Source organism: Leptosomus discolor, chromosome 23 (assembly GCF_034619465.1).
Source record: "Leptosomus discolor isolate bLepDis1 chromosome 23, bLepDis1.hap2, whole genome shotgun sequence".
NCBI lineage: Eukaryota > Metazoa > Chordata > Aves > Leptosomiformes > Leptosomidae > Leptosomus > Leptosomus discolor.
The window spans coordinates 4053066-4070145 of record NC_141413.1 but is presented as its reverse complement, the minus strand read 5'-3'; the positions used below and the strand labels follow the sequence as shown (position 1 = coordinate 4070145).

Genomic DNA, 17080 nt, shown 5'->3' with positions numbered 1-17080 from the left:
GCGTTGCACTGAAATCAGAGGATCAGGTGACTGGTGGTGTAGTTGATGTCAGTTTAGCTGCACCGTTGGTGTCAGTGCAAGAAATCATTGGCTGGGCAGAGATCGGGGCTGCCCATTCCAGCAGTTGGTAGATCAGCTCGGTTGCAACATCAAATTCCTTTTTCTCTTGAGCCACACAGTTGCTTTCATCCTTCATGTTCTTGGCCAGGAGCAGAAGGGTGGAAGGCATCAGTGCTCTTTCCCTTTCTTTTGGTCTCTGAGCACTTTGCGAAACTTCTGGTCCTCTGGGCTACAGGCAAGGAAACTTGCCTGCTCTGCACTTAGCCTGGCAACGTCAGTGCTTTGGGGAATAAAATGCAGAGATGCTGGCTTGGATCCGCTTCCTCGTTTCAATGCTTAATCCTTTCATCGTGTGGCTGGCGAGCCTGGGACTTGCATGAGATGATGGATGCTTGGACTGCATTAGGCATCTGCTTGAGGTTTTTGATTTTAGCCTATACAGATGATGGCTGTTGCCCTAAGTGCCTGAGCACTTCCTTGCCCGTTTGATTGGAATCAGTCACATTCGTTTTGCTTTTTTAGAAATGGGCAACGAGGGAAGAAAAGCCCCATTTCCTAAATGTGATCTAGAAGACCAGCGGAGAAACTGAGTTTGGTCAGGCTGGAGCTGAAGCTTTTCTCTGTTATTTAGGTTGCTCACAGGGGAATTCTGCTGAGAATCCTTGGAGAAAGCGTAGAGAAAGCATTGCAAAGGGAAACAGAGACCAGAGCTAAGCACAGTGCACTGATTTCCCAAAAGCTGCTCAGGAACAGAGCCCCTGACCTGTGCTATAGGATGCCAAACTCATGCTCTTCAGGGAGTTTTATCATTTCCAGTCTTTTTGCCTGGCGCCATTTGCAGCTGCCTTATGGATTTGATCTTTTGTGTGTTCCCAGCTAAATGGCACTAAATCTCTCTGGAGTCCAAGGGACAAGTGCATTTTACAGGTCAGTTAAAAAACAGCTGAAAAAAAAAAAGCCAAGCTGCATTTCTTTGCCAGCTCTCCAAACCCCCATCGGTGCTGGCAGAGGTCTTTAGTTTTACTTTCCTCTTCCTTCCCAGATGATGGGAATGGAAGGAGGCGAGCGCAGAGCGAGGAAGAGGCGAGGCAGGGTGCGACTGGTGCTTCGCTCATCCCTGGAAGTCACCTCTGACAACACCGGCGTATTTTTAGCTGCCTCCACCTGACGGTGTCTAGCTGTCCTGGTCTGTTTTAAGAGCCTGGCCTGCAGCCATTGATACATCACAGCTTGGGGCTTTTCCTGCCTTAACTAAGGGAGCAGCTCAAGTCTCACTGCTCTAGTGAACTACAAATACCCCTCGATTTGGTTACACCGAACCAGTCCCAGCGGATGCTTGTTTTGGTGGGGGTCCCCCTCCTCCGAGCGCGGGGCTGAGAGCCTGGGAGCCCAAAGGGATGAAGTCACTTTGTTTGCAGAGCTCCCAGCGTTTATCAGCTCGGCTCCCTCCTTGTTTTTCCTGCAAACATGCTGTCTTTTTTTCCGGGAGTTTTAAAATAGCCCGTGGTCTGAGGCCAAAAGCACAGGCTCTGCCTTGCTCCCCAGGGAGTGCCATTTTCCTTCCTTGCTTCAAGGACTGAGGAGCAGGATGAAGCTCTGCTGCTGGAACGAGGGGCAAAATGTGGAAGTTTGGATTCGTCCTCTGTTCAGGAGCTGGACCTGAGGAAAAACTGCTGCTGGGGAGAGGGTATGGGACTGCCTGGGAGCCAGGAGGTCATCTGTAATCCTTTTTCCACCACTGGCCTGTTGCGGAGCCTTTAGTAACCTCCTGCCTCGCCTGTATTTGTCTAACCCCTAAATACAGGACTTTGCTCTGAGCTGAGTGCTGGAGGGGTACGAGGGGCGGGGAAAGCACGTGTGTTTCTTGCCAGTACATCAGGTTTCTTCTGCGGCCAGAGAGGATGGCTGGGCCTGAGTGATAAGCCACGCTCTTCCTCTTCAGCTATTTGAGGATGGGCTTGGTGGTATTTTTAGTGCCCGCATGTAAAGTCAGCAGTTGAAGAGTCTTGTCTGGAGGCCTTGAGCCTGTCTGCTTGGAGGCCTTTCTTTCTGTCTAATTTGGGCAGTGTTGCATGCTTGGAGATCTGCCTGGGGTTTGGGAGACCTTGTAAAAATTCCTGCTAACAAGCCTGTGTCCCTGAAGCACTTGCTGCACTTGGAGATACTTATTAATCAGCTGCGAGGCACCTTTCAGAGGGAACGGATCCTTTTCTGAGGCTGCTGCTGGCACTGATGGAGAGTACAACCCATCACGTATGTCACCTAAAACACTTGACATTGTTCCTCATGGGTATAACCCCCTGTAATAACCCAGAATATTTTCTTCTCCTCCTTCTCTCATGCAGAAGCAGAGTGGTGGTAGGTCTTGCATCCAGTGGGCTGGTCTAGTAAAGCTCTTTGTCTCTCTTAACTTGCAGGAGTCAGAGTCCGAGAACAAGCTAGATGGAGAGACAGCCTCAGACAGCGAAAGCAAATCCGAATTTGGAGGATCGCCCCCGGTGCCGACATCGGATGACACTCCAGAGGTCCTGAACAGAGCTCTCTCCAACCTGTCCTCAAGGTAGCACTCGCTGAGCGTCGTTCCCCCTCTGCTGCCAGGGCCCCTGCAGCTTCACCGCGGCTTTCCCAGCCCCAGCAGCGTGGTGGTGGCTGCTGGAAGCCGAGTGAGCAGCTCTCGGCAGCGCTGCCCTCTCCCTCGCCGCTGTGCAAGCAGGAAGGTGCCCCTGAGGCCACAGGAGGAAGCAGAAGGTGACGGTGATGCCAGCGGGGAGAGCAGGGTGCAGCGCTGGGGGCTGCTGTGCGTGGGAGAGGCCGGTGGCGGAGGAGTGCTGCGGGAGGGCTGCCTCGCTGCGTGCCTGGTCCGGGCAGGTGAAAAGAGGCCTGGGTGGGGCAGAAGAGGGTTGCGTTTTGCTTTGGCAGCGCTCTCAGCCAAGACTGCAACTTGGGTGGCTTTTAACCACTAGTGTGACCTGCTTCTGCAGGAATACATGAGAAAAGCGTGCTGATAAAGACAGGATTTAAGAACAAACTGGGAGTGTTCTCTACAGACTGCTTTGGTGGAAAAGCATCTTATTTATATTACGGGAGAAAGTGTCTCTCCTGGGTGTGCTGTGAGGATGGGAGAGGCTCAAGGCAGGATCTGCTGGAGAGTAGTGAGGATACAACACACCAGGGCTCATGTCTCCTCTTGAACAGGAGTGCAAAGAGGGGTAATGGACCCCGTTTTATTTCAACTTACCATGCAGCTTGTCCGAGGCGTGGGAAACCTGTAGCAGAACAGGAACAGACACTCTCCTGCCCTGTTTCAGTGTCCCTGGAGATGCTCTGCACCTGGCTGATACTTTCTGCATTTAGTGAGGCTCATAGAAGGGAAGACTGAGCTGAACTGTAGCCTTGTAGCTGCTGCAACCAGGTCTTCATCAGTGGATCAAGGTGTCTCTGCAACACTGAAAGGGAACTTGGGGTTTCCAGGGCTCAGTTTCCTTCCTGTAATGTGCAGAAAGCAGAAGCCCTGTCCTGCTTCCTCGCTTTGTTTTGACTTTCTCTAACGACTTTCCTTCTTTATGGCCTAGATGGAAGAATTGGTGGGTAAGAGGCATCCTCACGCTGGCAATGATTACCTTCTTCTTCATTATCATCTACTTGGGACCCATGGTCTTAATGACAATAGTAAGTGCTCTAGAGAGATGCCCTGATGTTCACAGCGGTGGGGGGGAAGGTTGCTGGGGTGGGCAGCTCAGAGCCTTATGTTTTAGAGGTCCTTATTCAGCTTGCTGGATTTCTCTTCCCATGGAGGAAACCTGGAAGGCATCTGTGACTGCCTGCCCTGGTGGTCAGCATGTGGCTGCAACTGAAACTAATACAAGAGGTTGTTAGAAACCTCCTGCGGAGGAAAGGGCAGGGAAGAACAACATGGTGAGCTTCCCATGTTCGAGTAGGAGGCTCCTGCCAGACTGACAGCGACTGCTGAAGTATCTTTTGCTCTGCACATGTATGTTTTTATCTCCTTGAGGAGAGATGTTTAACCAACATGTAAAACAGCTTCTGGATGTCTTTTTGTGCAGGTGATGTGTGTCCAGATCAAATGTTTCCACGAGATTATCACTATTGGCTATAACGTGTACCACTCGTATGACCTGCCCTGGTTTAGGACGCTCAGCTGGTGAGTAAGGGGGCTGCTCCCCTCCCCAGGCTTGCGTGCAGTAGTGACGCTTCATCTCGTTGCAGACAAGCAGCGAGGGGATCACCTGGCTACCTCCAAACCGGAGACCCTGGGATTGCTGCGTGTTGACCCATGTCATGTGTTAGCAGCTCTTGTAAAGGAAAAGCCCCCAGAAATCTCGATAGATCAATACCTTGAAAGAGCCTGTATTGATAAAGTTTGTCCTGTTGTTGATGAAGGGCAGAGATTTGAAAGCCATGATCTGTGCAAGGAACAGCATTGACAGGCATCACCACCTAGAGATGGACATGGTTGCTTGGGTGGGACGCGAGTTTTTAGGTGGTTGTGCAACAGGGCTGAGCGTAGGGACAGAAGGCTGGGGAGAGGGCAGGAGCAGCGCTTCCAGAAAGCCCAGGGCTGGTGCTGTGCCGCTGCACAAGCTCGCAGAGGCCTGTTGAGGAGTGCCACCTAAAGGCAGAAAGTCCTTGTGCAGCAGAAGGCCAGGACCGAACCTGGGTGGTGGGATCCATCGCAAAGTGGAGCTGAGTGATGCAGCCACTAGTTTAAATGAAGGTGACACTTCTAAACTGGGGGAAATAAAGTTCTGGCTGTCACCTGAGGATAGCCTGTTTGCAGTGCTCCAGAGCAATGTGAAGACCTTAGGGATCAGTCGCTTTCTGTGTTTCTCCAGAAGCCTTTCAGGGTTCCTGCTAATGAGCCTCTGCATCCTTCACAGGTACTTCCTGCTCTGCGTAAACTACTTTTTCTATGGCGAGACTGTGACAGATTATTTCTTCACCCTGGTTCAGAGAGAGGAACCCCTGCGGATTCTCAGCAAATACCACCGCTTCATTTCTTTTGCCCTGTACTTAACAGGTAGAGACCACATTTTCTGTTGGTTAATCTTGTCTGGGCTGGAGGGAAGAAATCTCCTTGAACTCCCAAGTATCGTGTCCAATGCAGTATCCCCAGCAACTTACCTCTGCTCTTCAGTGATGCTGTAACTTGGCTGTGTGGGTAGAGTAGTCATGGCAAATCTCTTACACGAGGCTCTGTAGAAGAAAACTCTGTAATCTGTATGGGGCAGCCAGGCTTGTTTCTTCATCTCTCCGAGTGTTACTTGGAGGCAATGGTATTTTGTGACTTCCAGAGCAGCGCGTTTTCCCACTCTGCAAATCCTGAGCTGTGCAACATCGTGGTAAAAAAGTATTTCTTCCTGTTGAAGATACATTCCCATAATTTTCTTTTCTTTTGCCTCTCGTCAGGTTTCTGCATGTTTGTCTTGAGTCTGGTGAAGAAACACTATCGCCTCCAGTTCTACATGGTAAGGTTAAATGCAGGGCCTGGCTGCCCCCAGTTGGAGGCAGAAGAAGGAATAATGTAGTCTGCTTGGAACTGTTGTGTAGAGCACTACGTGTCAGTAGATGCTTCTGGGCTGGTTGTGCATTGTACTGCTGCCTGGAAGCAAAGCTACTGTGATCAGACTGTAGGTTTAGGAATTTCCCTGCCAACCTGCATTCTCTTCTCTCTGCACTTGTGGATGCTATCGAGAAACTTTCTGCAAGCTGAGAGGACTGCCCAAGGCTCCTTGACTCTTGCACTGAGGGTAGATTGCCACCAGGGTTAACTGGCTATGTCCCCCTTTTCCCAAAGGTCACTAAGGCATTGCTTGTCTTTGACCATCGACGCAGCTAGTTTCGCTTTCCAGTATATTCAGCGCACAGGGATACGGCTTGGGTATCTGTGAGTGTTCTCCTCTCAGAAGGCTGAGTGAGATGTATGGGATAGGGGTGGGCTAGAGAGCATTTGATCCTGCAGAAGTCTTCCTGATGAAGGTCACCTCTGGGCTTGAGCTGAAGAACATGCCCATAAATTACTACGGGTGACTGTTCCCTGCTCTTTGTGACTCTTGGTGTTTGTCGTGATGAAGGTGCATGTTAGAAATGCACACGTGCATGAGCCGTTCCCTGTCTGAGAGGGAGCCAACGGTATCTGATTTCTGCCAGCGATGCGTCTGGGCAGTGTCTCTAGGCAGGCTGGACTGTGTGCTGTCTTCTCTTCCAGTTTGGATGGACCCATGTGACGTTGCTAATTGTCGTCACCCAGTCGCACCTCATCATTCACAACCTGTTTGAAGGAATGATCTGGTGAGTTGCCGTGTGCTCTGAGTTGCTTTGGTTTCTGCAGCCGGAAACGAACGACCATGCTTTGGGTTAAAACTGTTCTTTTAAACAACCAGCCAAGGAGAAGGGGCTTCCCGTGAGGGACTAACCTGGTCAGAATAGAAAAGCAAAAGATTGAGCGATACCTCAGCGCCTCAGGACTGGCTTTGTGCAGTACAGAGAGTCGTTGTAAATCTGGAAATCGCCGTGGGGTGCGGGGACCTTTCAGGCAGCGTCAGGCGTGTGTAGATGCTTTCTCTTTAGACCCACAAACAGCTGGGGAAGTGCTGCTCGGCACTTGATTCGGGGCAATGCTGTCAGCATCCTGTTCACAGCAGCACTGTGAAAGGAGGGGGAAGTCACTGCCTTACTCCTGCTGCAGAGGGGAAGCCCCTTTGTTGGTCTTCCCAAAACCAGCGGGGCCAGGAACTAATTTTGGCAGCTTTAGGACTGCATGTGCCTCTGCGTGTCACAGCCAGCCCGGAGTGCTTTGGGAGCCGCCTGCCTACAACTAAAATGCAACCTCTCCGGGGGGTAAAGGAGGCGACTGTCTAACAGCATGTCGTGTGTGGCAGAAGAAAATGTGCTTAAAACAGGCCATTCTGGGTACACGACCTGCTTTTTAGTCCAGAGCGCTAGAGTAACCCCCCCCCATTTCCTTAGGAGGTTCAAGTGGTTGCTCCTGGCATTGCATTGGAGGGGAAGACATTGCTGTGGCGGCACTGCAGAGCATCTTATGAAGCAACTGCTTGTTCAGCTAAGTCTTGGGAGTTGTCTGATCTTGGCACTTGGCAATGGTTTGATTCTTCTCCCATCTAGGTTCATCGTCCCGATTTCCTGTGTGATCTGCAATGACATCATGGCGTACATGTTCGGGTTCTTCTTCGGCCGCACGCCACTCATCAAGGTTTGTAACACTTTGGTGGGCAAAACACACCTTTTGGCTTCTTTGAGTCTTAGGCCTGTGTTCCCTCATCTCCAGTTTTGAGGCTTGTTGTGGTTCTGAAGCGAGTCTCCAAATGAAGCTTGGTGGGCATCCCGGTCGTGGAGGCTGTAAAGTTAAACGAACCGTTTCAGACCGAGATGTTAGTGTCAGCTTCTGACCAAACTCTTTATTTGTTGGTTGTTGGCACCGGTTTGTACTTGTCTCAGCACTTCACAACGAGGAAGGGCTGCATCGGTGTGCGGCGGTGCGTGGAGATGTACAGTTTGTGATCACCCCCTTCTCTCTCTCTCTCTCTGGCAGCTCTCCCCAAAGAAGACCTGGGAGGGTTTTATTGGAGGATTTTTTGCCACCGTTTTGTTTGGATTGCTGGTAAGTAGCGATCATGGTGCTTGTTTCATTGGTCTTTTCCCTTCGTAGGGTGACAGTGTTTTGTCTAAAAAATGCAGTCAAGCTCTAAGCTCTCCCAGCTCTTGTCAGAGACTTCACATTTTCCTTACTGGCCAGGGTCTGAACTGGTCCGTGGCTGCGTTTTGTGCTGTGTGCAGATACTGCAGATGGAGCAGAGTACTGGAGGGAGTTTGTAGTCACTGTTAGACCCTCTGACATGTTCATTACAATAATTATCCTTGAAATTTTCTCTCTGCTGCTGTTGGATGAATGCTGTGCATCATTTCCAGGGCTGTGTGGGGAATTCAGCGCTCTCAGAATATTCTTATCTGTTTTTACGATGATCTCTGCCTCTGCTTGTTTCCGTCCTCTCAGCCAAGTGGTGCAGCCTGTCTCAGCCCGTTCGTACGGGGCTCTGCTGTCTGCTTGCTGAACAGATGCACTTACTGAACGAAAACGCTTACTCTGCCTTTAGCCAATTACTGCTTCTCAGGAGAGTAATCTTCTTAATGAAGCTGGGAGCGTGGCTCCCTCCTCGCCTTGTCTCCTTGAGTGGCCTTTTCCTTTGAGATCGCCTCTGCCACGTTGCTCAGGAAAACACTAATCCCGTTTTCTCTCGCCGCATCTCTTTTTCTCTCTCCTTGAAGTTGTCTTACGTGATGTCTGGGTACCGGTGCTTCACCTGTCCGGTGGAGTTCAACAATGACACCAACAGCTTCACGGTGGACTGTGAGCCATCCGAGCTGTTCCAGCTACAGGAATACAACATCCCCTTGGTGCTGCAGTCCGTGGTGGGCTGGGTAGGACTTTCTCTGTTTATTGGATCTTATTTATTGGGATAGGAACACTAAAAAAGAGATCAGGGCTTTATTTTGACGGTCTTCGAAGGAACATGACAGGGGATCATAGTACATCCAGAAAAAGGGGGAATTTAGTGGTGCTCCGTGTTGGTTGAAGGCCCAAAGGAATTGTCCTAAATCTGATGGGACATTAGCCCACTTGGAAACCAACAGACCTAAAGCGGGGAGAGCAGAGAAAGAGGGGCAAGCGGTGGGCAGTGTTATTCTCGTTGAAAATCCTGCTCTGACATGTTTTTCTTTCTGCAGAAGACAGTCCGGATGTACCCCTTCCAAATCCACAGCATCGCACTGTCTACTTTCGCCTCCCTCATTGGGCCATTCGGAGGCTTCTTTGCTAGTGGATTTAAGAGGGCCTTCAAAATCAAGGTGAGGATGGTGAAGGTCACTTACATTTTAGAGAGGAAAGACTAAATGGTTGCTACCACCCTGAAGAGTCCCTGTGCTCCAAGGAGTGGCAGGCTGGGTGCTTTGGGAAGGGAGGGGAGGTTTGTTCGGTCACAGGTAAAATGCTGGAGCGGGATCTAGTTTTTCTGAGTGAATGAGGAGAGAGCTTAAAATTTCTGCTGTGACACTCTAAACCCTGCTTTGGTGCAGAACTTGACATAGAGGAAGAAAGAACCAGTCAGGAAATTTTGCAATCTGAGGCTTCCCTTGATGTCTTGCTGGCTGGTTTTATGTATAAACAGTCTGTGTTCGGGTAAGATGCCTTGAAAGACAAGACAGGGTTGCAAGAGATAAACGTTAGCCTTCCTTGACCTTTGAGTGACAGATGAGAGTTAAGCCTTGATGTCCCTCAGGCACTTGTAGACTTCATAAAAGAGAAACTTTTAAAACCAGGGCGAGATTAAACACAACGTCCTCTTACTCTGACCTTTGCCTTCTGGGAGGAATTAGAGCAAGGGCGCAAGTGTTGTGCGTAGAGGTACATGAGCAAGTACAGGTCACGGGCTTTTGAAAGTGCTAAATGCAATCCCTTCTGCTTTTGCACAGGACTTTGCCAACACAATCCCAGGGCACGGAGGTATCATGGACCGCTTTGACTGTCAGTACCTGATGGCCACCTTTGTTAACGTGTACATCGCAAGCTTTATCAGGTATTTATTGCTTTGTGGTGAAGTCTGGGGGCCCTGTCAAACTTAAGTGATGCACAGGCTTGTAAGAAGAGAGTTGTTACTCCTGTTAGGTTAACATCTAAAAATACAAGACAGAGAAAGAGAGGAAATGGAGGCTTGAAGAAGGGAAGCAGATGCTTAAGAGATCTTAGCAGGGTCATGCAGAGCTGGAAACACAACATTTCTGCTATTCCAGTCCCTCTGAACCTCCTCCATGTCCCTCCTGCATCCCTGGGAATCTTGAGCAGGGTTTCCAGAGTCTGAACAAGCAGAAAAATCTGATTTTGTAGCATTAACAAGTATTCTGTAGCCAAGCATAGAAGAAAGCCTGTAGGTGCACAAGAGATGTACTGAAGGAGCTGAGGAACTGTCTTTATGTGGCTGCTTTGATTTTTGAGGGAGAGCGTCTGCTGCGAAGGGAAGATGCACAACCCTCTTGAAAGAGGTTGGGTTTGTTGTGGGTTTTTTGTTTTGTTTACAGCATCCTGTGCCTTTCCAATCCAGTTCCACATCCCAGATGGAGCTAAGCTCCCTGGGTAGAGCCGGTGAAGGAGTGGGCAACATGGCTATTACTTTAGGCCTATTATTTTGAAGAAGTTGCGTGTGGGTTCCCAGATCATTGAGATTTAGCAATGTGACTCACTAATAATGATGCTTTTGTGTTTCAGAGGTCCCAACCCAAGCAAACTGATCCAGCAGTTCTTAACCTTGCGGCCAGACCAGCAGCTCCACATCTTCAACACGCTAAAAGCACATCTTGTTGACCGGGGTATGTTAGGTGGTTTGGAGGACGCATAGAGAGCTGGGCGATTAGAACGGGACTGAAAACAGACAGGCCTCCTCGAGGAAATTCCTGGCTTGCCTGATTTAAGACAATAACAAGGCCTCATTTCACTGTAACTTTTCTTCCTTTCTTGGTAAATGTTTGCATTTGTGTTTTGGGTTTTTTTTAATAATATATTTATATAGCTTTGGTTCAAATGAGCAAATCTTGGGTTTGTAGCTGAAAAGGAGTTGAGGCTTGGAAAGACCGTTGGGTGAAGTAGAAGGGTACGACGGTCCTCGTGGTCTGTCCTTAACCTTCGATGCACGTGGCCAGAGCTGAACTTTTCCCGAGTGTGTTTATGCAGGGAACAGACGACGCGTTGTCCGTACACCCGCCTCTGCGCGCGGGAGCCCGCAGGGAAGGCGAGGTCGTGCAGCTCCCCTGGCCGTCGTGCCAGGCTGCATTCACTAGGGCACCTCTGGGGACCATCAGTTTCTCCGGTGGGAACTGTGAACGCAACGTTCATTTTCCCAGAAAGCCGCGTTTATGCCCGCGCGCAGCCCCCTCGCAGCCTGCATGGCGAGCACAAGGCTCCGTTAATTGGAAGAGGATCTTGTGCTAATCCAGCCATATTTCCTCTGCCCAGCCAGGCACGTGCATCTGTTTTCACTTGCTGGTTTTTGCTGTGCCTCTCGCATTCCCCCCTTATGGCTGATATTTTGGCAAGTAAGATTTTTGTAACCAATTAAACCAGAAATGAGTGGGGACGATTTGTCAAGAAACTGGTAGTCGCTTGTGGGAATGGGGGAGGTTCAAATTGCTTCAAAACTGAGTCAAGTAAATAGGTTTTAAAGAACATTGAAGTTTCATTGAGTAATTCCTGCCAAGTAAGAACAACCCTTTAAATAACTTGGTTCATTTTTTTCCGCCATCAGAGAACCTTTAAGAAACACTGAACCACACTTTTTCGTTTCTCAAAGGTTAGAAATCCCACACTGGGGTATTTTAACTAATTTGGAGAGCAATTTCCAACTCTGTCTTTTTTCTGATGGTTGCTGGTTGGGGCTCCAGCACCCTGCTGGTGCTATCAGCTGGGTATTTTGTTTTCCTTTCAGGGATCATGTCTATCACCTGTTTGTTACTTGAGTTCTAGATGTCGTGCTGCTGAGTTTATCATGGTCTGTGTCGCATTTCAGTCTGGGTTCATTTACCTGCAGGCTTCTGTCCTGCTTCGCTTACTAAATCTTGTCATAAATAGTTTGTACTTAACAGTTGCACATTTTATCTAAGTACCTTCCTTTATTTTGTCATACTTTTTTATTATTTAAAAATGAGAGCCCTAAAGATTGTAAAATTTTTTTTTTTTTTTTTGGTGATCAGGTAGTGAAAACATCCCCAGTTTACACCTTACGCAATGTTCCCCAACACAAGGTGACCCTGATTTTGCTTCTTTCCATAGTTTGTGCATGGGAGAGAGAGAAACTTTACCTTATTTTAACCTGGGGAACGAGTGAGAGGGAAAGATAATACAGAAGTACATTGCTGTTTTCAAACCGTGGCTGACGTAAACCTTATACACAGACACCCCCCTGTATGGAGACACGTACACGCTGCAAGCTAACTGAGCATCGACAGAAAATACACCACCTGAAAATGCTTCGCAGTTCATATTCTGATTCTGCCAGTGCTTTCATTTAACCTGAGCGAGCGAGGGAGCGTGTGTGTGTGTGAGTGTGTGTGTAAACACATTAACAGATCCCAACCTCTCTTCCATTTCTAGAGGACTCTCTCTGTGGTAAGCTCTGCTTCATCTCCCTGAACAGGAACCACAGGGTGGAAGTCTGTGCCCGTTGTACTGCCAGTACAGGCGTTTGATTGAAAGTGTGGAGTGCAGAGAAAGATGGTCTGTTTCTGGCAAATATTTTCAGCGCGGTGCTGGCGAAGTTGCTGGCTGCTGGCAGGAGTCAGGACTGCTACGATGGAGCCAGGTCAGGATTTGGTTCATGGCGTAGAGGCTTTGCTGGACTAGTTGGGGAGGCTGTTCCCTTCCAGCTGGAATTAGGCAGGGAGTTCTTTTCTGTCGGCTTAGAGGACATTGCTCCAAGCCCCTAATTTGAAAATTGGAGGGGGGAATTAAGGTGCTTCCATTTTGCTTTGCCCAGGGAGAACATTTGGTCTGCATTTCATGGCAATTTGGCTGAGTTCAGCCGGGCAAAGTGAGGGCACCTGCAAGGGCTACCCGAGCTGGGAATAGCTGTGGGAGTGACAGGGTTTTGTGTAGTCCCTGAAAAGCAGTTTGCCCTGTGGGGTGAGACATGCTGGTGCGTTTCTGGATTCTCCCTGTCCGTTGCCGCCACCTGCCAAAACCCCTCGTAGTGCACTGTTGGGTGGCGAATCAGTCAGCAGAAGAAGCTATAATGCTGATAAATGTTACAAAAACGCACTGGTCTTTAGATGAAGAAATTTTTCCTATGGGTCTTTAGTCTCCTGCTCGTCTTGCTTTAAACCTTTTGTACCTCTTTAGTTGTAATTAGTGGGGCAACAATCGGACACAAAGCTTTTCTGCATGCTTTTGAGTTGAAGTAGCATTTGAGCCCTTTTGAAGGTTGTAGTGCTGGAGGGTGGACACTGGAGGGCAAAGCAGTTGCATTTAGTGGCTTCCTAGGGCTGGGAGAGAAGCAGCAGCAGTAATGCGAGTGGGTGGCTTTCCTGAGGAGCTCGCAGCTTTATTCTCGCTTCCTTCCCTGCAGCGCAGTTGAAGGGTGAACTTCCACGCCTGGTTTGATCCTGAAGGGTAAAGCTGCGTGGCAAGGGTTCATCCTGCACCAGGGCTTAGTAAACTGGATGGGAACGGCGCATCCATTTGAGACGTGGAGGAGGAAGGGAGGGAGCTGGGGCTTGTTAAGGTGATTTGCAAGCTGTGCAGCTGAACTTGCTGAGAAATACTCGTGAGCACCGTGGCGTGTCATCCATGCGGCTGGGAGCTGTGGCTGGCAAACCCACTTTTACACCGCTGGTATCAATGTATGTGATAGGACTGCTCAGCTGTTAGTGGCAGCGTGCTGTCTGGGGTGGCGTTGGGAGGGTTTTCCCCATCAGTCCAGCCTGTGAGTGGCTTTCGTTTGCTGTAAATATTTCAAGTTAAACTTAGAAAGTTAGAGAAAAGGAAAAGCTCACGTTACTGGCTTTGGCCGTCCCTAAAAGAGTTAACTGCGATGCCGAGGGACATGTAGCAAGACAACCTTGCGCCTCTTTTCATTGCATTAAGCTTTGCAGGACCTTGGTTGTGCTGCAGCTCTCACAAGAGTTGAGGTTTGGAGGGAGGCTGAGGTAGGTAGCGCTGCTGGCGAGGCCGAACTGACAGCAGGGATGGCTAGGTAAGGCGCTGCGGGGATGCTCACATGAAGTTTCTCCAGCTGCAGGGCTCGAGCTCAGCATTGTACAACGGTTTGTCCACAGTGGCCTCCACGACTGGCGTTGTTCTTCCTGCCTGTGCCCAGCAAGAGGGAAATAAGTGTGAGAGCAGACAGCAAGGGAGGAGGCCCTGTATCGCCAGTGTGTGTGCTTGGGTCGGAAGGAAGAGAAAAGTAGGGTTTGGGCAGCGTGAAGCCTACGAGGGTACTACTGCTGCCCAGCGGGGGTCGGGCTGGTGTGGAAACCACCTCCTCACGGACGGTCACTGCTTTTCCAGTTGGAGCAGACAGAGAGGGATGTGAGCATAAGCAAAGGGATGGCACGTGGCTGGAAAGCTGCTTTTGCATGGCGTGAGAAGCTGGCCGTCCCGGGGAGGTGACTAAATGGTTGTGACATTTGTTTGCCGTCGGGAGATTTAGCGATGCGGGTCGGACACCAGTTGGATCCACAGTCTGAGCAGGCACGGCTGGGCTCGGTCTGTGTAGACGAGCACGGGGCAGGCTCTGATAAGAATTTGCTTCGCCAAGTCCAGTTGGAGCCCAAATTAGTTTGCAGATTGGGTGCATGGCCAGGTTGTGGCCTGCAGTGCTCAGTGAAACATCAAAACCTAGTTTCAGCGTACGGTGTCATGTCCCGTGCTGATCAGCCTGTATTACTTATTCTTCAGGGGGATGGGCTCAGAAGTCTGCTGCCACTGGTCTGAAGGGGCAGCTGCTGCCTGGGGTTTATGGCACCCTGTGCGGCTCAGGAAGCTGGAAATCCCGTAGCATCAGCTAATGCCGGTTGTGAAATGCCGGTATCTGGTATTCCAAGGTATGTCTCCTGTTTCTGACGTGTGCAGCCAGTTCCCCTGAGCATGGTTGCTGTTAGATCCTGGCATCTCTTCCTTCCGCTGCCTCCTCTGACCAGCTCTGTGTGATAGGAGGAGGGCAGAGCTGTGTGGCAAGCATCCCTCCGGCCCGTCCAGAGCCTCCTGGGGACAGGCATTTGCCACAAAAAGCATCACGTGAAAGCTCCTGTGGTTCCTGCCCTCTGTAACCAGCCCCAGAGTTGCATTTTGTACTACTGTAATCTCTGTGTGCTCCTGTTCTCCAGACCTGATGTGTTTCTACCATCTGCTTCTTTCTCTGTGCATTGTTCTTTTGATTAATGTTTTAGCTACACATGTAGAGTTGCCTTTCTTTGACCGAATGTCCGAATGTGATATATTGTATATTTTAAAGTATTTACCCTATTTATATACTATATGTTACTGTTAAATAAATATAAGTTCCATTATCTGTAGTGGAGTTTTATTCAGCGCTGTTGGCAAGTTGGGGGAGATGCTGAAAACCTCCTTTCCGTGCTCTGTAAGGCAGATCTGCCTGTTTTAAACTCGGATTCCCCCATTCCTAGCCCTATAGCTCTCCCGCCTCGGGGATCTTCCTGACTGCAGACCTGGTTGCAGCAAAGACGCACGAGGAGGTTGTAGGTGGGCTGAGGACGCGGGTGGGATTGGACCATTCGGGACCTGCACGAGGGACACAAACGGCTGCTTTTCCGGGGGGGGTTGTAGTGGAAGCTGCGATCAGATCGTACGGGGCCATCTTGATCAAAGATGAGGGAAGTGTTGGCACCACTGCCCACTGCAAACAAGATCATTTTGCCCCAGAGATCTCATTGGGGGTGTGAAAAACTGTTGGAATTCCACTTAGCCTAAATTATTGCTTCATTTCAGCTGTTTCTCCTGACTTCTGTGGGGTTAGGAGAGCAGAATCCTTCTGTAGCCAGCAAAACATTACTAATTTTAGCTGTAGTGTTATTTTGACTGTTTCTGACTTATCAGCTAAGCCAAACCAACCCATCAGCAGCCTTCTTTTTGCTTCCTGTCACACTGTGTGGGCATTTTCAGACAAATTAACCCTCCAACAACAAAATACGATGCTCTCTCTTTCTCTCTAGCAACCTTGCAAAATAAGTCTAAATCTCCAAATCTCGTGGTGCCGCACATCACCCTCTGAGGAGCCAGCCAGCTAAATAGCAAATTGCTGAGCAGCACCGTGCAACTTTCAGCAGTCCTACGAAGCAGTTAAGACGCCGTTACTAAGAGGTCCTGAAAGATCCCTCGGCGTTAAATGTTTTGGAAAACAGACTACGGAATCTCTCAGCAAGCTGCCGAGCGGGCTGACGGCCGGGCAGCGTGCGTGCCCGTGCCTCGCAGTGAGTCAGACCCATCATCTGACCGCCTCTGCGGCCGGCATATCTGCATTGCTGTTGGCAGTTCAGCCGCTCAGCGGGAGAGCCCTCCTTGGTTCTCCCCATCCTGTGCCAACCGAATTAAATCAAACACTGAAACCGGCAAATTCCCTGTGGAAATCCTGGTGCTACCTGTGCTCCAGACCCATAAAGGCAGTAAGCCTCGAACCAGGCTCCCTCTGCGTGAGCCTCTGCCCAAACACTTTTTCCATGAGATCCTGACAGAAGAGCGATGTCAAAACAAAACAACCAACCTTACAGGCTGAGATTTGCCATTTTTAAGTTCGCCTGGGGCATTCGGTTCAGGAACAGCCTGCCCGGCTTGACTGCTAAGAAAATAAACCCCAATTTTGTGATGTCCTTTCCCAAACTTGGAGGCAGTCACCAGGTCCCCGACAGGAGCAAGCAGGAGGGAGGCGAAACAGCTCTCTGGGCACTTGTGAAGGGTGCCAGAGAGGGCTGAGCTGCTGCGGTGTAGCCACACACTGTTGGGCTGAATTGCACGATTTTGGGCTCAAACCCTTGCCGTTTCCTTTCTTGGGGAGGGGAAAGTGCCGCGTGACATCCTGTTCACACAGGCAGGTGGGGAAAGGCGGCTGTTCACAAGCTGCTGCCAGGCTTTTGTGAAAAAAAAAAAAAACAGGTTGAAAAGAAAAAAAAAAAAAGGGTTAAAACGCGTGACCCCCTAGAGCTCCTCTGGCTTTCTGCAGATATTATTGCAAAGAGGAAAAAAATGACACTTAATTCAGGGCTCATTCAGGGCCCTCTGCTCCGCTTACAGCAGAAACGGAGTTAATTCAGGCAGTTTGGGTCCAAAGCAGGATATTGGGGTTAATCTAGTTCAGGCTTGGGTACGTGCTGGGCTCTCCGTTGCGATAGCACCGCTTTCCACGCTGTCATGTTCTCTGGGCTTTCAGCAGCGGAATATGTGAGCTGGGGATCTCTGAGCTGGCTCCAGTCACTGCTCAAAGCAACA

At 49.8% G+C, this 17080-nt stretch overlaps 1 protein-coding gene across 1 annotated transcript; it reads left to right on the top strand.

The window, feature by feature from the left end:
- The first annotated feature begins 2284 nt into the window (after window positions 1–2284).
- CDS2 (CDP-diacylglycerol synthase 2) lies at window positions 2285–15147 on the top strand. Its single transcript, XM_009946412.2, has 13 exons — window positions 2285–2313; window positions 2478–2620; window positions 3633–3729; window positions 4125–4222; window positions 4959–5098; window positions 5488–5546; window positions 6287–6369; window positions 7204–7291; window positions 7631–7699; window positions 8365–8517; window positions 8824–8943; window positions 9568–9671; window positions 10358–15147. Exons 1-13 carry the CDS (start codon window positions 2293–2295, stop codon window positions 10485–10487), a joined length of 1305 nt encoding a protein of 434 aa, XP_009944714.2. The 5' UTR covers window positions 2285–2292; the 3' UTR covers window positions 10488–15147.
- The last annotated feature ends 1933 nt before the right edge of the window (window positions 15148–17080 follow it).